This window comes from Lepisma saccharinum, chromosome 30 (assembly GCF_977018435.1).
Source record: "Lepisma saccharinum chromosome 30, izLepSacc3.1, whole genome shotgun sequence".
In the NCBI taxonomy this organism is placed as follows: domain Eukaryota; kingdom Metazoa; phylum Arthropoda; class Insecta; order Zygentoma; family Lepismatidae; genus Lepisma; species Lepisma saccharinum.
Genome location: NC_139258.1, coordinates 37,065,076 through 37,090,618, shown reverse-complemented (window position 1 = coordinate 37,090,618; position 25,543 = coordinate 37,065,076). Strand labels below are relative to the sequence as shown.

Below are 25,543 nucleotides of genomic sequence, written 5' to 3'. Positions count from 1 at the left end.
GCACCAGATTTCAGAGCCAGATTTTCACTTAGTGGTGTAAATTGGAACATTTTGCTCGTAAGCGTTCGCTTCCCATTGGTTTCCATAGCCACTACACTAAGTTTCACTGCAATCCGTTGTTTTGAAGGGGCTACAGAGAGCTCTGACCAGGGCAGGGCAGGGCAGGGCAGGGCCACCCAGTAGTTAGTGATGGAATTTGAGAATTATTATTATTTTTTGAAATTCGTGCTTCTCGTTTTGAAGAAAGTACTTATTCATTTCTACAATTTTATCTGAATAGCATATTATTTTTTCCAGAAATGCCGGCCCCTGTGGCGGAGTGGTTAGCACGATACCAGGGATCCCGGGTTGGAATCCCGGCCTGGGTATGTATGTTTGTGAGTGTCCATTCATCAATTTCATCATATCATCACTCACCCCCATCTTCCGCAAATTAGCCCAAAGTGGCACAAACGAGCGAAGTAAAATAAAGCAAATCAAATTATTTTTTTCTCCAGAAATATTTCAATTATTTTCTTTTTAATGAATGAGTTATTTGAAATTTATTGGGTGCTTCACTCCTTGGGCTATTTGCACAAATCATAACATACGTGGAAACACCCTTCATCTGAGAGTTAAAATGGGATTTAACCGACCCGTTAGTTCAATTAAAAGTGACAACTTCTAAAGAAATGAACACAACATATGAAAATTGTAGTGAAATGCTAAAACATATTTCGGTATCCAGTGTAATAACTTCAGCCTTTGCGAAAAACGAAAAAATAAGGTTAAATACTGCCATCATAATTTACTTTACAAGTTCCATGCAATCAAGCATATCTGGCCAACGCATCGTACATGTGTATGGACGCTCTCGTATGCACGTGTGAGCGTGCAGAGTGAGCATTATTATTGTTATTGTAGCGTTGGAATAGGGTCTTTGTATCGTCTAATCATCTATTCTCTAAAGGTTAAAGTGACAGTGGCTAATTTAGTAAAGGGATCTCTGGTAGGTCCAGTCCCGTTTAGCTTATTTGTGCATAAAGTGGACTTAACAATAAACTTCCCAATGACAATGTGTGATTACAATTTACATTGTTACAATTTTTTTTTTTAGAAATTCCGCTAACAACATTCTAGAGTTTGTGGTTACGGAGATAGTTAAGTCTGGGATATTTAAGTTTCCTTAACATACAAATCATGGGATATTGGCTTTACAGCAGTTCGTGCAAACCTTTAAGACTGATAGCTTCAATACATGTCACATCTAATAACTAAACTTAGGTTCGATGTGAGCTGAAAAATATTAGATTAATCAATTTGGAACCAGATATGTTATTCTTTTTATTATATTATTGTTTCACAAATTTGTATTTTATGGCAAAAAAAATTGTGTATGTTGCTGTTACTAATTTCTTGTTTACTAAAGAAAAGAAAGAGGCGTTGTTGGGTATGAAATAATGCTATTTCGTTTCCTTATTCCTTGAGACTGTTATAATTTCTTCCTTTGAATGTGCTCATGGCTAAGTCTGCTCCAAACACACTGTTTACTAATGTCACATTAGTTTTTATTGGAAGAAGACTGGAAAGAGAATTACATTATTATTAATTGCAATTGAAATGTGTACTAATTGTGTACTATTTTATAATTGTAATTATATACTACTTGTGACCTAGCCCATATGATGATGCAACTTGTACTTATATAATCAAGTGGATGTCAATCTATCAATCGAAGGAAAAGTACAGATATATTTAAACTCTCCTTTCTGTTTCCATATCAAAAACTTACATCCTCCACAATAAAAATGTATTAAACTGTCGAGGAAACGAGAAACTATTAGACTCAAACAGAATGGAGTACTGATTCAGAGCTCTGCTGGATATTTTAGTTGAATTTGGGGCTAATGTTTTTAGTGAGGATATTGATAAGTTTACAACATACAAAATTTACAGCAAGAACATAGTGACTAAGTTTATTACTCCAGGTTTCAAAGACTTCCCTCAAGTGAAATTGTTGACGTTATAAAAAAATATGATCATTACAAGACATTTCCGTCAAATAAAAGTTTGAAATCTGAAGGAAAAATAAATATGTACAATTGTACCACGAGTAGAGATCTTTCCAATAGCATAATAATCATAATGCTAATTTATTGTTATTGTTATTATTTATCAACCTACCGATTATATAACTTTCTAGAAACGAGCCTTCCACTCCTTCCACAAAAACCTGTTTATTTCCCTGACCCTTCATGCATTTATAGTCACCGGGTCTTCTGGGTTGTGAAAGTCAATGTGGTTGTTATAATCCAGAAGTGTCCGTGACTGTACAGTGGGATGCATGAGTACTACCAAACAAGCTGTCCATCACCATGTTTATTCTCATTATTTAACGCAACGAGAGCTTCAAGAATTGAAACAAAACAAACAAACTGCTCATAGCCTCTGAACTAAACTCCTGGCCATGGAAATAGGCGTCTGGGCATAATTGCGATGGTGCCATAGAAAAGCGAAGAGAGAGCGAGACTAAAGTCGCTGGTTGCCGCGGACTGTGTGGCAACGTCAACCGGGCTCCGTTGCCTAGTTCGAGCGTCAGACCGACCTCTCTCCGGCGCACTTTTGTGTCATCCCTGGCCATTCGAGCAAATACTGTCAGTTTGTATCACGTGGATTACAAAGACCAACTCAACAACGAGATCTTTCATTCTCTTTAACCTCCGAACACACAGGGTTGTGCTCCGACGCGAACTTCTACCGCCCACCTGGGTGTTTAGTATACATAAAAATCCAGTCAAGAGAAAAACCAATGAATATAGTCATGAACAATTTGCCAAGCAACATTTTGCAAGCCACTGTACCTATCTACATTCTATCCCATATGGTCTGCTGCTGATCCGTCATCTTGAAGAGAATGGTGTGTGTGTTTGTATTATTCTTATTGTACGTGTTAAATACCTTACATAACTAATATAGATCTTGTACAGGTGCTCAGTATACGTAGTATAAAATCTGATGTGAGATTTTGCATCGTCTACTGCTGTAGTAAGTCTGCTACTCCAAGGACTCTCCCATAGAGAAGTGACACTGCGAGAGGCAGAAAGCATGGAAATTCCGCAACGTATAATTTAAAACAAACTTTTAAATGCAAATACACAGTTCACACCGGAGTGGCGCGACACGCTTTGTCACCTGTTATTTGGTTCTCGCTAGGACCGGTCCATGACACTGTAGCACTTGAAGTGTCACTTCTGTTTGTCGAGCAGAAGTAAATGCTTAACCCAGATTACAGTCAAAAGAGTTTAATTGCTGTGAAGGGAAGTCATCTTGTAATCAAGAGCTCCTGAATTCGACTTTAAACTACTTTAAACTGTAGAGCCAGTCCCAAGCAAGCTGTGTGCGCAAAAAACATGAATTTAAAACGTTGTAACGAAGAGAAAAAGTCTCCCAAGCCAATTTGGTGGTAAACCTCCCAAATGTTACTTTAACACAGGATTGTTAAAGCTCCACGAACCCATAAATTCCAATGGGTTCTATTGGGTTCCGCTGCAGGACCGGAATCTTTTTTCTCGCACAATTTAAATTCGGTCTAAGTTGCGTATTGTTTAATTGAAAAACAGTTCTTGGATCTTATTTAAATTGATCCCGGAAAAAGGTTCCTGAACCGTATTTAAAATCAGACAGAAAAAAGGTTCCTGTACCGGAATTTAATTGATATGGCAAAAAAATCCTGGACCGAATTGAAATACTTTTCAGATTAAAAGGTTCTTTACGGTCCAGAACCCACTTACGCTTGCCGATTTTCTTTCCTGGACCGGAATTTAATTTATTTAAAATTCCTGGACCTTCAACAACCCTTGCCTCTAAACTTGCCTCTGTCAGCTGTCTCACTAGGAGCGCCAATTTTGGGGAAATTTATTCTGAACACTGAACCTCTTTGTTACAAGGAAAGTTATACACTTAGCTGTAGTAGCTTATGTTCTAAAGTTTTCTAAAACTTTCCCCCGTTTTTCTTATTTTTGCAAACACACTAGAGCCTTGCAGAAAAGAGAAGTAAAATAAACCAAATCAATCAATCAATCAATCACACCACAGCCAAAATGTATACTAATGTCCAAAAGTAAAGCAACAAACGGAAATTCTTTCCCGTGTGTCCATTTGACCACGTAATACGATCAGGTGATAGTAATATTTGTGATGACATAGACAACTGGTTTAAGATAGGAAATAAACTAACTTTAATGTGCTTGGATTCAGAGGTGCCCATCACCACCAAGTCCAATGGCGCATCCCTCCTAAAATCATGTCATGCGTTTCCCCCAAATCATATCATTCGCGCCCTTAAACCATATCGTAATCCCCACAAAATATTTAATTACGACAGCGTGTCTACCGAAAGTAGCTTTTTTCTTAGGTTTACTGAACATTATAATTGATCTGCCTAAACAGGGGTGCGATCACTCAAGACCACCCCTAAAATCGTTCATCATAACCGAGAATATCGTGTGGATTCCATTTTAAACTGTAGGTTCAGTCCCGATTAGCCTTAGAGTGCATAAAGTGGACTTAAAAAACCAAATCAATCAATCGAGAATATCGCTTGTCTTGTAATGCAGCTTTAGTATAAAAACTTCATATTCATCTCATTAAAGCGCCAAACACACATCGTAGCAACAAATTATTGCCAGCGAAGCGAGCAAGAAAATTTTTACATCCATTTCTTTGCAGGCTTTGAAGAATATTAATTTAATGGGGTGTCAATACTTTCTTAAGATCCAGAGATATTTACTCTTTTACTTTTCCACCTTTTCCTTTGCCATATTCGGGGTCGAAAATGTGTGGATGCCTTATTGCTAAATACAGTCTCCAAAATGTAATGTTCGAACTCTCTCTCCATTACAGAAATCCCTTGACAATCTAAGATTTAACAGTTAACTTTATCAAGAGCTTTCTATCTCCCCGTTTAAATTTCATACTCAATCCTACCACCAAAATTTCCATGCCAATTTTACTTACTATTAATATTGAAGAGTAGATATTGCCTTCTCCAAAAAATTAATTCTCAGTCACCACACTAGAATTTCCGCAACAGTCTAAGACAATAGCAATACACAAGAATTGGATATCCCCTTCAATTTAATGCTGAATCCCCCTCTAACTAAAGTACTCGCCATAATCTAAGACCTAGAGTTGGATACTGTCCCTCCCAAAGTTTAATTCAGAACCCACGTGTCAATTAAGGCCTATTATGTACGAGTTCGATATCCCCCCCCCCCCTTTCGATAATGCCCTAAACACTTTCATTTCTTCATCTAATGGATTAAATATGGTGCATTTAAGGTGTAAAATTTTTACATATATTTTGGAAAAGATATACAAGTAAATGTTGAATTTTATATTATTTGAAGGAAAAAATCTCCCCCAAAAATCTCTATGGCGCAACCTGCGCCATAAAATTCCCCTGTGGGTACCCCTGCCAGGATTTATCAACAAAAAAATCACGATAGCAACAGGTTAAACTTGGCCAATTTATCAACAAAGATTAATTTTGGACACTAGTGTAATAGAACACTATTTGTCTGTTGAGATTTGTTTGACATAATACTAAGTTATAACAAATATACATTTTAAGTACTGTATGTAATCCATACTTACAACTTGAAAGGCAGAAGGAACCTAAGATAACGTGGGATGAGTACGTATTTCTCGTTGCAGAGAACAGACGACACAATTGCTTCTGCCACATCATTGGGTTCCATCATTGACAACAGCCTGTGTAATAAAAGCGTCAAAAATTTTATTGCACTTAGCCTACATTTTAGTTAGCTAACTAAGCAGACTAAGCAGACTGGAAATGTTTCATTTAGTACGATATTGATTGTGCAATTACAGCTAAGCTACTACTAATAAATATTCGCCAAAACCAACCGCTGAACTTCAACTTCTTATCCTGCACTGCTTCCTCTCTTTCTATCTCACTCTTCGCTGCGTTCGCATGTTGACTAAACCTCCACCGGCCAAAGAACAAACTTCAGGAAATCCAGAGTTCTCGCCTCCAGTTGTGGGAGTTTCAAGGTAGGAAAAGCGGTGTTGCTACACGCCTGATTTCTGTCCAGTTGTATCATTTGCTGTCAACATGCGCCCTTCGCTATCATTTCAGGGAGAGGCAGGTAATCGGAGACCCATTCGCTTGCTACGCGGCGGCAACCATTAAGCTTCGCCGTGTTTGGCCTTGTTGAGGGTGCCACCTGTTTCGAAAACGAGTCGAAACGAAAAATTTGACAACGCAGAATACCACGAGAATATCCCCTCACCAGGGCAGCTGGACAAAGCCGATTTGTTCAGCGGTTCATGTGTCCCTGCCTGGCTTTCGAAGAAATAGGCAAAAATAGAACTTTGAAGTTTGTTCTTTCGCCGAACAGGCTAGATATTTTGCCGCCCCACTCCACCCAGGATTGTGGTTTGGTGCCCTCCCCTCCTTCCCCCTATCGTACTACCAAGCACCGAAATTTTATGTCCGTCCTTAGATATTTTCTTCTTTTGACATGATTTGTGATATTTACATCTTAGTAATTTCCTAATTTTGAAATTAGGAAACAAAGGAAAATTCACAAAGAAATACAGAAGGTTGTTCGCTTTATATCCGACCACGTTTGACGGGTACTCACCTTAAGAGATACCGCGCCGCCGCCACCGATCATGTTCTATTGGACCCCCAGCATTGTGGACTATCGCGCGGCATCGCAGTTTCCATTGCAGCAAATTCCGGCGCAGGACAGGCATGGGAATTCTGTCCCACTCCTCCCTGCAAGCTTTCCATAGACCATCCAGGGTGCGCGGGCGGCGATGTTGAAGACGTCGTTTCAATGGTCCGAATGCGCAAAAATCCATTGGACTGGCATCTGGGCTTTTCACAGGAATGTCTTCAAACGGAATGACACGAATTCCTAATTCCTCTGCCATTTCCTGATAAAAACGTAGTGATGTTCTGGCGGTATGACTCGAAGCCTTGTCCATATGGATCATCACCTGGTTCGCGTCCATACTATTGTGGGATGTCTCTCGGATAGATAGGTGTCAGAATGGAGTCTTGGAAGTATCTGGCATTCACCTTCACGTTTTTGTCCACCTTGCGTATCATCAACTTGCCCTCATATCCGAATCCCGTCACAACCATAAAGCCACGAGGGAAACTTTCCCTGCACTGACGAACAAAGTTGCTGCACCCCTTGCCGTCAACGTCACGGTATGTGATCGCCCGAATGTGACCACCAGCAGTGAGATGGACATATGATTCATCCATTGTGACAACTTTCTTCCATTTGGAACCCGTCAGGTACCTTTCATACAGGTTCACAATGCGTACGTATGAAAACGTAGCATGGAAAAGGGCAATTACGTAACCCTCCCAATACCGGTTGATTTTCGGCGCCATTTGATAACATTCACTACCAACACTCACGCACCTACAAGGTCAGACACAACACTGCTCCCGCCAGCAGACCCATAGTTCCATCATGATACGCCAGGTGGCAGCACCGAATCGACAATGGTCGGATATAAAGCGAACCTCCTCTGTAGTATGGGATATATTTAATGATTCCTAGTATGCATTTCTGAATTTAAAAAAGTTGAGTATATTTAAGAATATTGCCTCTAAAAGAAACTACACATCACAGTCCTCATGTGATTATATCAGATTGTCTCGTCATGAATGCGGAGTGTAGAAATATTTTTAAAAACGTTGTGGCTTTCTACCCAATATTTTAATGGGTTAATATTACATATTATATATCGTATTGTTATTTCATATATGTAATCAATTTATTGCTGGCTATTCGAATAAATATTGTATAACATTATTGAAACAGAAGATATAACTTTGTATCTACAGAAACGTGAGAGAAAGTTTATTGCAAGGAATTGTCTCATATACTACCGGTATATGCAAGTGTCGAGTGCCAATGTGATAAAATATAGATACCTTAAATCATTGAGTAATACCGATGAATCATATTGCAATTAATCGCAAATCCATTCAACATTCAATTTTATTTATTTTTCTGTTTTAGGAAGTTTATAAACCAGCACACGTATCACATATATGCTTGCAAAGACAATATTATGCAAATTAATTCCGAACTGAATTTATTCACGGTAGTTTACATGATACAAGTTTCAAGAGTCGAGAGAAACGCTACAAATTAAGCAAAGATAATGGTCAAGATCAAACGCGATTCCATTGCTTACTAGCACATGAGACATGAAAGATAAAAAATGAAAATAGCGAAGTAACACTTTACTGTCTCAAAAATAACTGTTTCACGCTATATGAGATATTTTACGAACATAAGTTTTCAAATACGAATCTAAGCAATTATAATAGAATAAAGCGAAAAGTTAACTGCACGTTTAGAAGTAAAAAAAAAGAGATTACTTGAAAAGCAAAATTAGTGAAATTGAAACAAACAGCAAAAACAAAAATATCAGAGGTTTATATAAAGGTGTAAATGAATTTAGAAAGGGGTGGCAACCTAAAGTAAACTTGATAAAAGATAAAAACGGTGATTTTTTTGACTGATCCAAGCGATATTTTAAATAGCTGGAAGAACTACTTTAATGACCTCTTCAATGTCCATGTAGGAGATAAATCAGAAGTAAATGAAGTACACACAGCAGAACCTTTAGTTCCAGAACCTGACTTGACTGAAGTTAAAGATGCTATTAAAAGTCTAAAGAATAACAAAGCACCTGCCATTGATTTAATACCAGCTGAGTTAATTAAATATGGTGGAAATTTGTTAATATGTCAAATTCATAAATTAATATCTTTAATATGGAATAAAGAAGAAATCCCTCAACAGTGGAAAGAATCCATAATGTTCCTGTGTTTAAAAAAGGTGATAAAATGAACTGCAATAATTACCGTGGAATTTCTCTAATCTCAACAACATATAAAATATTATCTAACAGTCTTTTAACAAGACTAACCCCATATGCTATGAAATTATAGTGATTATCAATGTGGATTTAAACGTAACAGATCAACTACAGATCAAATTTTACTCATCAGACAGACACTTGAGAAAAAGTGGGAATATAATAAAAGTGTCCATCAGCTATTCATTGATTTCAAAAAAGCATATGATTCAGTCAAAAGAAATAAATTATATAATATATTAGTAGAGTTTGGAATACCTAAGAATCTTGTTAACATGATAAAAGTATACACCAGGGAAATGTCTGACAAATATATAATTCATGATGGGTTAAAACAAGGGGATGCATTATCTCCATTGCTCTTTAATTTTTGTTAGGAAGGTAAAATAAACTAACGGAGGACAAAAATTAAACGGTCTTATTAACTGTTAGCATATGCAGATGATGTAGACTTATTACGGGATGATATAAATACAATTAAGAATAATGCTAAAATATTTCTCGAAGCAGCTAAAGAGATAGGTTTGGAAGTTAGCAAAGAGAAAACTAAATATATGCTTACAGGTCGAAATCAAGTGTTAGGTAATAATCAAAATCTAATTATTGATAACAACTGGTTTGAACCATTTTCCAAATTCAAGTACTAACAAATGAAAATGATATTAAAGAGGAAATAAAAAGCAGGCTTAATTCAGGAAATGCATGTTACTTTTCCCTTCACAAACTTTTTTCTCCTCGTTTAATATCTAAGAAACTAGTTAAAATATACACTATGTTGCCATTTGTCACCGGACACCCCATACCAGTACGTTAATCCGGTCGCAGCACCACATCAGTATTGTGTAGGGCCACCTTTCGCCGCAATGTCGTCCGCAACTCTTCGAGGAAGACTTTCCACCAATTTGCGATACGTGTCGACGGGAATCTTGCCCCATTCCTCCTGCAAAGCGGCAAACAGCTCATTAGTGTTTTTTGGGTGGCATTGCCTGGCTCTCAATCGGCGCTCCAACTCGTCCCAAAGGTGTTCAATGGGGTTGATATCTGGACTTTGGGCCGGCCAATCAAGTTTTTGCACACCCATGTCCTCGAACCACGTGTTGATAATGCCTACCGTATGACATAGAGCATTGTCGTGCTGAAACAGTTATGGGCCAATACCGAATTGTTCCCATAATGTCAGTAGCGCAGAATTGTCCAGACTTTTTTGGTACGCATCGGCCTTCATGTTTCCCCGAACTAAAACAAGAGGACCAAGACCATACCACGAAAACCAGGATCACACCACGATGCCACCTCCGCCGAATTTCACTGTGGGTACGATACAGTCCTGTAAACAGCGTTCACGGGGCATACGCCACACCCACACACTTCCATCGGACCGCCACATCTGGTAGCGAAATTCATCACTCCATAGCACGGATTTCCATTGTTCGAGAGTCCAATGGCGGCGTTCCTTGCACCACTATAACTGACGGGTCGCATTGCGGGCTGTGATATGCGGCTTGTGAACTGCTGCGCGACCATGAAAACCAAGTGCGACGATCTCCCGACGGACAGTACGATCACTTGCAGCACTATAGCTCGACCACAAGGAAAAAAACCTTCCGTCCAAAGCGTTCGCGCAACTTCCCTGCAGTTATCGGTGTTCGGGGCAGTGTTGCCAGGTCAGATTTGAAAAATTCGGGAGATTGTTCCTTGGAAACCAGAAGTTCTGCTACAAAATCCGATGATCTAATAGAAGAGGATGAACGACGTTCTTGGGGGGGGGGAGGGCGGCATAGTTGTGCGCACTGGGGGGGGCAAGGGGGAGTGGCGCGCATTGTTTACGGTGTAAACGTCACAGATACTTTTGTAACAATGGTGCTAAACCCAGCACGCTGTGTTTGGCGAAAATATACCGAAGATCTCCATTTCAGGAGTGGACATGTTTCAAACAAAAGAAAGTAAACCGCCCGAAGGAACCGACCAACATCTTTCATCTCTTCCGCATTTTCCGGTTAGACGGTGCGTGGAAAACACCCTCAAATTTGCCCTTTCTCAGCATCGACACAAGGGGTTGGGATGCCTCTATTATCGCGAGGAATTTTTATGACAGGAAATGGTAGAAAGTTGTGTTCACAGATGAAGCTAACGTGCCGCCTTTCGTTGTCAGCGATTTTCCACAATCTTTCAAGTCGAATGCTAACAATAACAAATCAATTTGCCTTCTGATGGTGTTCGTGTGCAGCTATCGATAGGGGTGGGCACGCGTCCTGCACCATAATGAAAAAATGCATTACGTATGTGAAATATATTTGGTGAATCAGACAGCATGTCTTCCTCAATAATTCAAGATAGCAACGCTTATGCTAGGGTGCCACCCATCCTCCCCATCTGCTAGAAATACACACACACACCCACAAACACATACATGTATAACATAATTTGCCCACGCTACGAAGTCAGTGTTTCTACCTCGTAAGGCAAGGACGTTTCACTGTGTTTGTGTCACTTCACCCATTTCATCAGTTTTTCATTCATCCATATTGTCGTACTTACCCGTAGAGGCACAAAAGCGACGTAAAATAACTAAAATAGAAATAGAGTTTAGGGTGGGATAAAATACAGCCATCTAAAAATAGTAATGTGGTAAAAGTAAAAAAATAATGTCCTAGCACAATTGAGTAGCGTTTGACATAATTTCACAGTTCAAACAGCACTTTTCACGGCTGAATGGAGTTCCACTCCACATCTCCCCTCCATGTTCAAGTAAACATGAGCAAGAAACGTGTTTTTGAGCTGGCCGTCGGAGGTGCCATAGCAATAGTTTATTATGGAATCCTACCGAAAAATCAATAGGTCTGGCAACACTGACGTTGGCGACTCTGAAGGCTTCTTCCTCCTGTCTTTTTCCCCCACCCGCCAGCGCGATGGGGTCTGCGCAGGTTTCTTTCCTTGTGGTTCCACTATACTGGAAGCCGATCGAAACTCCTGTGCCACCATTTGTAACGACGCCTTCCGGTTTGACTTCACCACACGTTTGAAGTATCGACAGTCACGATCTGTTAATATTTTCGGTTTACTGGGTCTGGGTCGGCATGTCATGACCCCCCTCTCGCTTCCACTTCACAATAACATCACTCACTGTCGACCGGGGTATCTGAAATTTGTTGGAAATCTCACGGGTCGAATGCCCAAATCTGTGGGCTCCAATGATCATCCCTCGTTCCGCCTCACTCAGTTCGCGTCGTCTGTCCATATTGACTGCTGTAGCTGGTATGAGTATATTCTCAACCGGCAACGCCTTTTATAGGTTGTATGACGTGTACAGACGATCCCAAGCACTTTTTGAGAGGTGTCCGGTGACGAATGGCAACATAGTGTACAAAACAGTAATTTTGCCTGTGTTATTGTATGAATGCGAAACTTGGTCCCTTACATTGAAAGAGGAACATAAATTGAGAGTATTTGAAAATAAGATCCTTAGGAAAATATTTGGACCTAAAAGGGATGAGGAGACAGGTGAGTGGAGAAGGTTACATAATTTAGAACTACATAATTTGTATCCATGTCCATATATTATTAGAATGATTAAATCAAGAAGACTTAGGTGGGCAGGAATGGGCACGAATGGGAGAAAATAGAAGAGTTTACAGGATTCTTGTTGGGAAACCTGATGGTAAGAGACCAGTAGGAAGACCACGACGAAGATGGAGGGATAATGTTGAGATGGACCTAAAGGAAATTGATAGGGATGGAAAAGTGTATATAGATCTTGCTCAGGATAAGGACAGATAGAAGGCCTGTGTTGCTGCAGCCATGAACCGTCGGGTTTAAGAAGGCTATAGAGTTAGTTAGTTAATGTTTCCAAATACGAGCAGAAGTATGTAAAGTGTAGTTTATCAATTACAATGTCCATGCTAAACAGAAGAAGTGTGTTCAAAAACCTTGACAAAAGAAATAAGGAATTCAGTATTTTCTTGTTATTTAACCTTGCTTTTCTACCTCTCTGTGATAATAGCAAGGATGAGGTTGAATATTGAATTGGTCAAATGGATGAGAATACAAATGCTTTATAACAAGGAATCGAACATGGAGGCCTGGTATGAGAAATTTAGTAGGCATATACGTATTTGATGTTTTGAAATGTATAATTAATTTATAATGAAAAATTTGCTATTCTTGGTCGTATAAAAACTCATTTCCATATTAGGGTAAGGACGGGGCAAACGGACACCGGGGCAAACGGACAGTCCCTAAGAAAAATACGAATAATTTGGCTTTGAAGTTTGCAACAGTGCATCGGTTGGCGTTGTGATTTGAAGCAGAACGTTGGCGAGAAGGTGTGTTGAACATCGGTTGAAATCTTGAAGAAGAACGCCAATCCAGCCGTAAAACCTGATCAGGTAAGGATATTTGTACTAGCAAAAACCTAAACAGTAAAAATCTGTGTGCGGAACATAAGGATTGCTTGGATTATGATGGTCCCGCCAAAGTTGCGCTTTGTAGTGTCGATATGTCATTGCCTCCTCGACATACACAGCCTTTGGCAACATGCTGCTGCCATCTGGTGGGCTTTTTCGAAAATGTAAAGCCCAAGGCTACAGGCGGGGCGAACGGACAGGCTTGTGGTGGGGCAAACGGACATGCATAACGTGCATATCATTTAAATACTATAAGGTATTATGTAATTCAGCAACTAATCTACATTTAACTCAAAGTCGAAAGGACATGTGTGAATTGTATGTAATACATGTTTTACCCTTCAGATGTATGCCTTTCTAAAATAATGTGTCCTTGTTACAGGATAGTGCGACATCGTGAACGATCCACAGACCGCTGTTCCTGGACAGATGACAATATGCAGAGGGCTGTTTATGCAGTACAAGATGGCATGCCTCTAGCTACAGCCAAAAGAACATTGTCTGTTCCGCGGATCACTTTACAGAGACGGGTGAGTAGCAACGTGCAAATTCCGAAATTTGGCCAGCACACTACGCTTTCAAATGCAGTGGAGGTATACCTTCTGTGTTTACCTTCACACAGCACACACAAACTTCAGCCGCTCGACGTTTCGTTCTTTGGGCCACTTAAAACATTTTACAACGACGGCTGTAGAGTTTACGTGCGAAGAAATCCGGGGAAAGGTATCAATAAAGTGGCCTTTGGTGGCATTTTTGCAGAGGCTTGGAATCGTGCGGCCACAGTGGGGAATGCAGTAAATGGGTTTCATGCGTGTGGGATTCATCCATTTAATCCACAACCCCTGCCTGAGCACGCATTTATTCCTGGAACTGTCCATGAAGTGAATGGTCAAGATCAGCGATCACCAGAACCTTTAGCGACAGACGATGCCTCATCCCAAGGAAGATTTCAGAACTCAACCTCTTGCTATCAACTTCTGGGACCTCGAGCAGGAAACGAAAAACGGGGGAATCGCACTTATTAACGGATCCATCCTTCTTTCATCGCTCGCCTCAAAGAGAAAAACTGACTGCAGCTAATCAAACAACAAGACTGGGAAAGCATGTTAAACGCACCGCAAAAGATGTGTGCCGTGTATGCAACGTTGTGTACAAGCAGGGTCAACACTGGGTGCAGTGCTTAGTGTGTTCTTTCTGGTTCCACGTAAAGTGCGTTGCAAATGGAAATGACCCATACTTTGTGTGTTGTTCTTCTGAGAGACATGACAGCCCATAAATGAGCTAGTGTCCATTTGCCCCTCTCACATGTCCGTTTGCCCCGCTATGGCGGGGCAAACGGACACTGCTACACACACTGATTCATTTAACAATTTGGAGGACAACGTTCATTATTTTGAATTATACATTGTACTATTTGTTAGCTCAATGTTCACACTTTCTATATCGACCATAAATGTAATTTTTCAATAAACAGTTTGATAGTTATTTTGCAATATATCCTTAGGGTGTCCGTTTGCCCCGTCCTTACCCTATTATACTTAATTTTTATTCTCTTTTGTTCATCATTGAATGGTCCTGCCCAAGATAGGGTTGTAAGGAGGCTACGATACCCCTCAATCCACATAAAAGAGAAAAAATATGGATTGTAAAAATGTTTCTCTTAATGGAAATATATTTTATGGAATATCGAATTACCTTATCTCATAGCAAGAATAAATTGTCTTAAACTATTCACGTGATATATTGTTATGAAGAGAAGTACTTTTGTTAACTATCATAAAGAAACTATGTTGTTTACTATCCAGAATAAAGAAATTACAGTATCACTGAAACATAACATGAGTCGCATCAGGAAGCTCCATATTACTGGGGCAAGGCGTACATTACATGTAAATGTACATTAAGCATAATAGGCCACAAATTAAACTGACCCCAAAGCCAACAAATGATTCTACAGGGTGGCCCGTAAGTCCCTACCCATTCATATGTCTTATGTATCTAGTGTATAGAGTTTTCTGTGTGCTGTTGCGCATAATATTATGCGATGCCATGTTCTGTGACACATTTTACGCAACATAGCAGGGTTCCCATTCATATGTTATTGTGTTGTTATTGTATGTTATGTTATTCAATTATGCATGTACGTAAAATTGTGTTTCTTTTATTATCTCAATGACACTTTTGCTAACAAATGGATAGGTCGTGGTTCTGAAATATCCCCGGCGCCTATGAAATGGCCCGCAAGAAGTTCGGACTTGAAAACGTGTGATAACTCTCTTTGGGCATACATAAAGAACATTGTGTCGAAACAACGTTATAATTCCAATGATGTGTTGAGGGCAGCTGTTACAGCGGATTTTGAAACAATAACCCCTGCTATGTTGCGAAAAATGTCTTGCAGAACATGACGTCGCATAATATTATGCAGCGAGAATGAAGGACAGCACACAGATACACTGGACACATAAAATATGTAAATGGGTAGGGACGTACGGGTTCCCCTGTATATATTTGAATGTATTAACCACATTAATGAAGTTTCTTGAATTTGTGTTAAATTACGATAGAAATAATATTCACAATAATTACATTTTTGTGACGATATTTGAAGCGTACAGAAATTGAACAGAAATATTATTTTTCTTAATATAATATTGAGTTTTACTAAAATTTTACCGTTATTGACCAAAATGATGAGAATATTAATGCCAATAGTAGTAGTGGCAGCAGGGTAATTTTAGTAGTAGTTTCCAGTATTCAATTTAAACTTATATAAGTTAAGCGCTTGAAAAATACTTCTGCGCCTGAATTAAGGAGAAGGACCAGTATATAGCACACTGCTAATACATGAGACGATTCTACTGTACTTGATTAATTAACATTGCAAAATGAAGAAAATAATTTTAACTTACAAAAGAGACTTTCAAATATGATAGTAACTATTAAGTATTTTTACAGAAGCAAAGTGACCATTCGTGAAATACAGTGGAAAGACTTTCAATATCAAGATCATGGCTGCTCAGGGTATTCCATTGTACTTACTTAGTTGTGACACCATCAAACATCCCAGTGTTGATTAAGTACGGACAAACTAATGTAGTGAAGATTTCAGTGTTGCCAGTGGCCTGAAAATGATAAGATTAGTTAGAAGATACAGAGATTGTGGTGTTTTAACAATTTGATTTTGAAGTAACACGCCTCTACAAACTAATGTTACGAGTAATTACGTATATGAATCTGAAACGTAAACAAAGAAAATACAGTTTATAGGCTTTGCACTTTCCAGTGTTCATAGTTACATACGGTTACTATTAAATGGCACCATAACGTCTGAATTTTTCATTTCGAAAAATGAAATAGCAGGTGTGTCTTTCTATCCTTGTATTAAACTTAAACTTATAAAACAGCATAAGTGGGAACATCTACTTTTCTCCATCTTTGGAGCTGTTGGATAGTCCTTTGGTTCTAGTATGCAACGGTTTCTCTTTTTAAGTATTCCTTATATTAATACTTTTTAAAAATATATTTTCCTTCGTGTAACAGCTTTTAAATAATTATATGCACTCTTCTATCTTGCATTACACTTACACATAAAAAGCATTGCATTTGAGAATATTTTAAAATTGAAAACAAACAACTTCACCATGGAAAGCAAGACGAAATAAATAACAAAGTCTTCCGCAATTACAGACCATGTTCCTCGGACTGTTGTATTAGGTATAACAAATGCTCTATATGGAATAAATATTGGGCCGAAACCAATTCGAATTTAGGAAGAGTAGTGGAACAATCCATTACATTTTATCTACTAGACTGATAATATATACGGGTAAATACGCATAGATTTTAATATTAATATCCACCGGCTCTTTATTGATTTAAAAAAATGTGGAAAATGATATTGAATTATTTGTACGAATCCTTTACGTTAAAGATAAAGCCCGAATTCCTTGAGGGTTTTCATATTACTTACAATCACAACATTTTCCCCCAAGTAAAGAGAAAACACAATTTTGTAGTGCCTTGGCGGAAACACTGTAAAATTTCATTGACACTTTTATAGCTATTGTGAATAAATATGAATTAACATTATGTTTTATATTTATTTCAAAAGGAATTGAAGACCTTCAAGTTTTGTACTTTACAATTGTATGTCCAATATATGAATAAGACTGCGAATTGTGGGACTAAGAAGCTCAATGTCACATGGAAAAAAATAGTCAAATCAGAAACTATTTGTCATATTACTGTGCATATAAACGAAAAGTTGTTATGTAACACGTGAATGTGAGGTGTGCATGGAATGTCTCAATTCACAAATCCTGTATTTGGGAAGGAGTAAAAAAAAGTTTATTGTACAGAAAATGCTCTGATCCAAGAGTGGTAGTTCTATTTCTTGAGAGCTATTGTTTCCAAGGTTCATAAATATAGGAATTGACAAAGTTCGCTACTCTCAGCAAATTGCAACAATGGAAGTGATTTGATAAAAACAGTATTACATGATTTGAATTATTATGTGTTGCAAACTAATTGTAGAAATAGTTGACGAGGTGCTATATTTGGCCATTTCTGTGCTCACACTAACAACCAATAAACTATGATCGTCTTTTACCTGTAATTCCAAATACAGGGCTTCATCAAATCCAGCAGCAGCAAATTTCGAGGCTGAATAATCCACAACAAAAGGACAGCCCAATAGTCCAGCCAAACTGCTTACCGTTACAATGTGACCACGCTTATCTTCTATCATGTCAGGTAGGAATGCCTTAGTAGTCTGAAAATAAGGAAGTGGTCTCAGGATTAAAATATGAAATCGAATTATTAGTTTTCCACCGCTATCTCTTTTATCTTAAAAGTTAATAAACGATTGAACTGAAGTAAGGAAGATCACTAAGTGAATTCATGCAGATGTTTTCGGTTTTTGAGGTTTTTACTACTTTAGTTTAATATTTTTTTCAGAGTTGTAAAATATTACAACATAATGTACACTTTAAATCATCCAGTCCAGAAGTGGGTTTTCACCTCTTTGACCACTTTACATAGAAAACTATCAAAATGAAAATACTCAAAAGGCTAGGTAAGATGCATTAAATATTCCACAGATTGTAATCAGTGAAATATTCTGAAGAGGAAGAAAGCCAAGCAGTAATAGAGCACGTTCTGTCACAGCACATTTATTATTTCCACATCGTTATGTTTCATGTTTAAATCTAACGGCAGATTACACACAATATGTGTATAATCATGTGCTTATTACCGAATTTTATCTATTTTACGTCGGTTTTGCAATCGTCACGACGAGGATGAATGAAGAACCTGTGAAATGGATGGCGGGAGAAAGCACAATGATTAGGGTTGCGATACTAGTGGTATCGGTATAGGTAGGCATAGGTTTAACATTTCCCACCGATACCATTGTTTTTGAGTTGTTAGAACCAAGGCCAAGAGTAACATTTGTATTTTTTCAAATTTCGCTCGCCCTTCCTTCTGGTATATTGGAAGAAGTTCCTCATGTAATTTTTCCAACAAATGCTGGACTAGCCCGAACTCTCCTTAGAAGAAATTGATTGACAAAATCAAAGGCATGTGCAAAGTGAACTTCTCGAAGGCATGTAACTACCTAGTAAAGGCTGTGTGGAAATAAAATAAACTATTCATTTCCAATTCTTGCTTGCAAACTCGTGAGGTAAGGAAGATGGACATTTTTAAAACCAGAATTACTAGCATGCTGGGCTGTTTCCGGGCCAGATGTACGCAGAGTTCTTGGGAAAGACTGGTAAAGGTTGCTGTGGAATTAGTTTTGTTTAATCTACAAGGTCCACCCATAAAGAAATCGAACTGTCCCGTCAGTGCATGTTTCAACCTGTTACAGGCAGTCGGTATCGGGGCAAGCGTGCGTCAGATGCAGGTCGTGTGCAGGCGGCGTACAAAATACGCGCACCAAGATGGAACAACGTTACAACATAAAGTTTTGTTACAAATTGGGTAAATCGTTTACCGAAACGTTACAGATGATACGGCAGTGTAAGTGAGATGAAACCGGGTGTTTACAATATGACCCCGAAACAGAAAGACAGAGTGCGCAGTAAAAAGGACAGTTCTCGCCCGTAAAGAAAAAAAGCACAGATGTCGAAATCGAAGACAAAGGTGCTGCTGATCGCATTTTTTGATTCCCAAGGACTGATCCACCATGAATTTGTCCCTGAAAACCAAACAATCAATCAGTGGTATTACAAGGAAGTGCTTCGTCAACTCAGAAATAGGATAAAGCGGATTAGCAAGGACCTCTGTGATTCTGGCCAATGGTTTCTGTTGCACGATAATGCTCGGCCTCATACAGCATTGTCTGTACAAGAATACCTTGCTAAGCATTCAATGACAGTGATCAATCACCCTCCATATTCTCCGGACTTATCACCTGCTTGATTTTTTTCCTTTTTCCCAAGCTAAAGATGGCTATGAAAGAGCGAAGGTTTGACGATGTCACGGACATTACATTAAATGTTACGTGTATTTTGCGAACACTTACTGTCAATGACTATCAACAGTGTTTCCAAGACCTGTACAATGCTGGTCAAAGTGTTTTGCCTCCTCTGGTGATTATTTTGAAGGTGATAAAGTGATTTGAAGGTAATTAATTGTTTCTTTTCCCTAAAAAAAAAAAGTTATGTTATTTATGGGCTAACCTTGTATGAGTCAAGCAGGCAGGAAGGGTTGTGGATTTGAGCAATTCTTCTTGTACAATAACCTCAATTAGTACTCCGGCAGTTTGTTTCTTTATACAGCATATTTCCAGAAGATACAATTCAGAATACAAGTGTATCAATATACGCAGTATAAAACACAACTTACTACTAACTTCGTTGACCCTGTACTCTTCCCTTCTGTGTAAGGCTCTTACTTCTAGTGGCCTACACAGCAGCGACTTGCTTTTATTGCAAATGACAGATAATGATAGAGAAAATATAAATAGGCGTTATTTTATAAGTAGACTTCGGATTTTAGTTTTTTAACTTATTATCCCTTTGCAGGTAAATAAGAAATAACAAGTTATATTAGCGCTGCATTAAAAAAACGAAACAACTGAATAAGTTTTATAGTGCCTAAAATAACCTATTTTGCTTGTTAGAACCTATTTTAGGTTTATGTGCCTAAATTAAACCTTTTTATAGGTTTTTATATATATTTTTTAGGTTTTACAGGATTTTTATATCTCAAAGAGGTATTTACTAGTTTGGTGGTGAAATAATTCAATGACTGGCGTGTTTGAAACATGTTTTCTGTCGATTTCCCTCCCTCCAAATATATGATCTTTATCAAAGCATTAAACAAAACAAAAAATGTCTGACGTCACTGTTATCTGCAGCTAACAGTGACGTCAGAGAGAGAACAGTTCCCCCATACTTTTTACCCCTGCACTATAGACTCTTAATTCTAAGCCTTGCCTACTAAGATAAGGTAAACTGTCCCCCCCCCCCCCGTCTTCCCATTCTCAGTTTTGGCACCCAATCGTCTCTACTGCCAGCACAGTCTCAAGTGCAAACTTCTGATCTGTGCGGCCTTGCTCACTCTCGTGTCAGTTTGGTCCTTCTTGGCATTCACGCCTTGCGAAGAAATGTTTCAGCATTCAAATTTGCACTACTGACTATGTTTCTGTTGAAAGATAATTTTCAGCACATCAAATGATCCTCACAGACAAAAGGCGGAGATTGAGTGTAGATGACGCAAAAATATTCATTGTGGTCACTAGTATATTTCCTGGTTTTCAATGCGAACTTTCGCGACGCCAAGGGTTCTGGGTTCGAATCCCGCTCGGGCTTGGTTGTTTGTGAATGTCCATTCATCAATTTCATCATTTCATCACTCATCCCCATCTTCGCAAATTAGCCAAGAGGCACAAAACGCGAAGTAAAATAAACTAAATCAATCAATCAATCAAGGCGAACTTTCCAAAACTTCAAGGTTACAAGCAGATGTTTTTTTCTATCCCAACCTTACATATCACCGACTCTCACCCTCCCTGTCACACACAAAAATATTGACAATGTAAAGGTTTTGTATGATTCCAATGTACCAAAAATTACCTAATCAACTTCAAGATATATTATTTTCTAATAATCTTCCGTCTATCAGATAGATTGTTCTGTAAAAGACACTAACAAAGTAAACAGATTGAGAAAATTTAATTTTATTTTCCATGTAGTTTTCTTTTTCTTCCTAAAAAAAAGCTGAACTGAGAGAAACTTGCCTCAGGGCATTTATAAACATGTATAAATTTAATGGTATTTGGATTAATAAAACTTGCAAGTTTTCACGTCTACGGAGAAAAAATTGGAAAGAGAAAACATCCGCTTGTACCTTATTTCATGTTTTGCCAAAATTCATGAATAATTTCCAGAGCCGATAATTCACGCATAATTTCCGGAGCCAATAATTCACGTGTAATTCCCGGAATTCGAGGAATTCCAAGTGAGTAGTAACCCTGATATTGTGCAGCAAATTATACATACGTAATTCATTTTTCATATCAACAATTAACATTTTCTAACAGCACAACTGCAGTATTATAATAATTTGTAGATAATTTTGAAAATGATATAAAGAAATGAAAATTTGTTTAGAAAATTAATATTTGGTTATTACAGTTCTTGTGAAATTTTGTTTTTAACCATTGTATCTAATCAGTATTTTTCAGAAATTTTGTACCAAATCAAGTCTTTTTGCAACCTATTTCAGGATTTTTGGATCCTACTTAAGGTTATTTATAAGTCATATAAGCACACTTTTTAGAACCTAAAAATCCGAGGTCTATTTATAAGTCATATTCGTATTAACTTTTACGTCGCTTTTCTTTCTCTCCAGGTTAACCCAAACGTCAAAAATGAATAGTGTTTACATGAAACTGAAGAAGAAATGCAATTCACCGATTTTTATTTTTTTGGTGTAACCGTAACACATTAAAAAGTCTTGCAATATTTCAAAAAAACCTTTCTTTGCATCCTCTGGGTCTACAGAAAAAATAACATAATAAAAATCCAAATGTCAGAAGACATTTTAAAGTGTTACAAGGCTACATGAGAATTTGGGAGTTATTTAATGTCATTAAAAGAATGTGACGTGATGAGTTAGTACTTGTTAACTAGCCTTTATTATTTTAGAATGAAAATTTTCAAGTATCGGTAACGGTATCGGTGGGTATTAGTGAGAGTATCGGCATCGGTATCGGTTCAAAGTGATACCGGCTCAGCCCTAACAATGATACAATAAATTGAATAATTTTCGTCATGTGAGTAGAAACCTGTTTACATCACAATTTCAGAGGATCCGCCCAGATAGAGTAGTAATGGCGAGTTTTAAGTTGATGTCATGCTCAGTTTAATCGGGGCTGAGGCTAGTGTTTGAAATGGGATGTGAATCACTCCGCAATGTTCCGTGCGACTACCAAAAATTCAACCTGGGATCCCTCGATTACAAGGTCAACAATATTTTTTATTGGTGAGTTTCAAATTTCTTTGCAACCAGCCCACATTTATCTAATATATTGGTAAAACCAATTGCACTATTGTTAATTGAAGTTTAAAAAGTTATGCACACAAATCTTCTTACCCAGAAGTGCGCAAGAGCGTTAACTTCAAACGTCTTTTGTATCAAGGCATCAGGAGTTTCCAGAAACGACTTTCCCGACACAATTCCAGCATTGTTGATGAGCATAGACACCTAGAAAACAACAAAATCTTGACAAAGCAATCTAAAATTACCATAATAATTAATTTCAATAAATTTGTAATGACGATATTGAGTTTTAACTCTCCTTTCAACACCACAAACGCTCTAAAAACAGCAATTTACCCTGAATGTATGCAATCACGCAGAATGGGTGATTGCACCATCCGACTTCCAGTTGTTCCAGACTTCACAGAACTGTTTGGATGGAAAATTATTCCATGACTCCAACATCACATCTATGACAGAACGTTGCCGTTGCCAGAACGGTGAGCAAGGGACATCGAGAAAAGTGTGCAATACTTTGAGGAATAAATATATTTTTGCAATATCATAATATTTTTTCTTCCTAAATGCTCAGAACTTTCCCAATACATTGGAATGTTTATATATGTTATTAGGGTTGGTGTATGAGCGTGCAAATTCATCGTGCAAATAAATGAATAAAATTAAATTTTGCGTACCTTTCCAATTTCAGTCTTCACAATTTCAGCTTTCTCATAAACTTCAGTTCTGTCAGAAATGTTACAGACATAGCTATATGCTATTCCGCCATTCTTCTTTATAATTCGAACTGTTTCCTGTGCTCCTGAAATTAGAAGTATGTAAATGTATGCATAAATATAAATTTCACAACAATACGAATGCAATGCAATAATAATACTATTCTAAACAGAAGGATTTTTAATGAAATATTCATTGTTCAATATAAGCCCCATCATGAAAATCACTTTGTTTAAAAAAAATTTAAATCCAAGCTAGAAGTGAGAAACTTAACATTGGAGTGTTTTGAATTATTTTGCCTACTTGAATGCCACACAAATTATTTATTGTGATAATTTTATTTATTTTATTTGCAATTAATCTCACACTAAATTATCTCCACGTAAGATAGAAAAGTCATACTAAGACAGTGTGGATTATTTCCTTCCAGAAATGTGGAATTTGTTACCAACACCATTTATTGTGACTCGGTAGCGTTCATAGTCCACTGACATTTTGACCGCCATCAGGTGTTCACTTTCAACGAAGTTCGGAAGAGCCTTTCGATAGTGTTCTTTCTGTATTATTGGGTCTGGGAAACGGACCAAATGCGCAGAACATGTAACTTGATATGGGGCCAAAGTGAAGTGTACATGATTCATGTGCACGAGTCGTCCTTTTCTAAATCTACGAAAAGCCTATCATACTTCATATTTTTCTTACTGAAGCGTGATCTCACTTCAAAACAGGAATACAGAAAAATAGAGAAGGTGATTTGTGATTCTTCGCAACTAGAAGAAAAATATATTCGAATCTTGAAGTAAGGAGTAATTTAGTGAGCCACTGCACTTGACATAAAATGTTCAATGCATGTATTTGTATACAGCATCAGAATGCCATTAAATTAGGTATTTGAATAAATCTGAACTTATTGAGGAGATTAATTTTTTAAATAAATTAACGAAAGGTTTTTAAACTTTAAAATACTGTCACTTCGTATCTAAAACTGTTTCTAGGATACATTTAGAAATCATTGATCACTTGTTTCATTTTGTGATTTGTACAGTGTAGAAATGGAACTTTCTACATGCATTTGCCCCACAATTCTTATTTTTATTTCCACTGTTCTTCCTTGTCGAAAATTAGAAGCCATTAGAACCCCATCCAACATACATGTCTACTTCATTTTGTGTATAGTTGTTGATGTAATGGTTACAGTTCTGTATATTTTTTTATTGGGGGGGGGGCAATGTAAATTTACATCAGTTGGCATGGTTATTTAGGTTCCTGAAATCTCCCCTGTTAGTTTGCACCAAACTTTACCCTCTTTGACATTGTATATGCGATTAACCGAGCATTGGAAACGCTTGAAAGAAGAAAGTATGAGTAATATTTCAAGCATAGGCGTGCGCAGACCCTCTGATTAGGTAGGGGGCAAAAGCTTTGCTGAAAGTTCAGCCGAGAAAGAAAAACCTAATTTTATCTCACTGTTTAGACAAGCAAAAAAATCCGTGGAAAAGAAATCTGCGGACGTGCGCACGCCTATAATTTCAAGCACAGCTTAAACTCAGTTTAAGCTCATGGTTAACAGAACGTTCGCTGAATGTAGAAGTTCTCTGATAGCTTAGTGATTGGGGAATCAACGACTTCCCGATTTTCGTTCCCAGAACATGCATATAATGCTTCTAGAATATGATAAAGACTTTACCTTCCTCGTTGACATCCCAAACTACAATTTTTGCTCCATGTTTGGCGAATTTGAACGCCAGCAGCCTGCCAATGCCACTTCCACCTCCCGTCACGAGAATAATGTCTCCCTCTACGCTCTTGTATCTGTAGCTCCTTGGCACGAAGAACAGCACAATTGCTTCTGCCATGTTATAAATGAGCTGAAACACACATGCCAAAAGATCTAGCAAGGTTTGCATGTTGAGACGCTTTGTCTTGAGTATGTAACGCTTAATGTTCCAAATTCTGTTACACAGGGCACGGAATGAAGTGCCAGGAGCTAGAGA

General features: G+C 38.0%; 1 protein-coding gene across 1 annotated transcript; it reads right to left on the bottom strand.

The window, feature by feature from the left end:
- Positions 1 to 1,310: 1,310 nt before the first annotated feature.
- Positions 1,311 to 25,543, bottom strand: LOC145981768 (short-chain dehydrogenase/reductase family 16C member 6-like). The gene is made up of 7 exons (XM_083115183.1): positions 25,237 to 25,543; positions 23,510 to 23,634; positions 22,929 to 23,039; positions 17,935 to 18,096; positions 16,365 to 16,447; positions 5,635 to 5,751; positions 1,311 to 1,561 (listed from the first exon to the last, which is right to left on the bottom strand). The coding sequence occupies exons 1-7, from the start codon at positions 25,454 to 25,456 to the stop codon at positions 1,456 to 1,458; spliced, it is 924 nt and encodes a 307-aa protein (XP_082971309.1). The 5' UTR covers positions 25,457 to 25,543; the 3' UTR covers positions 1,311 to 1,455.

Bases quoted from the DNA above. Each gene is read 5' to 3' on its own strand.
- LOC145981768 (XM_083115183.1), bottom strand. From the start codon at position 25,456: ATGCAAACCTTGCTAGATCTTTTGGCATGTGTGTTTCAGCTCATTTAT. The intron at 5,752-16,364 runs GTAAGTACAATG...TTTATTACACAG, and splicing joins TTTGATGGTGTCACAACTAA to GCTGTTGTCAATGATGGAAC. The intron at 1,562-5,634 runs GTAAGTATGGAT...TTCTCTTTCCAG, and splicing joins TTCCTTCTGCCTTTCAAGTT to TCTTCTTCCAATAAAAACTA.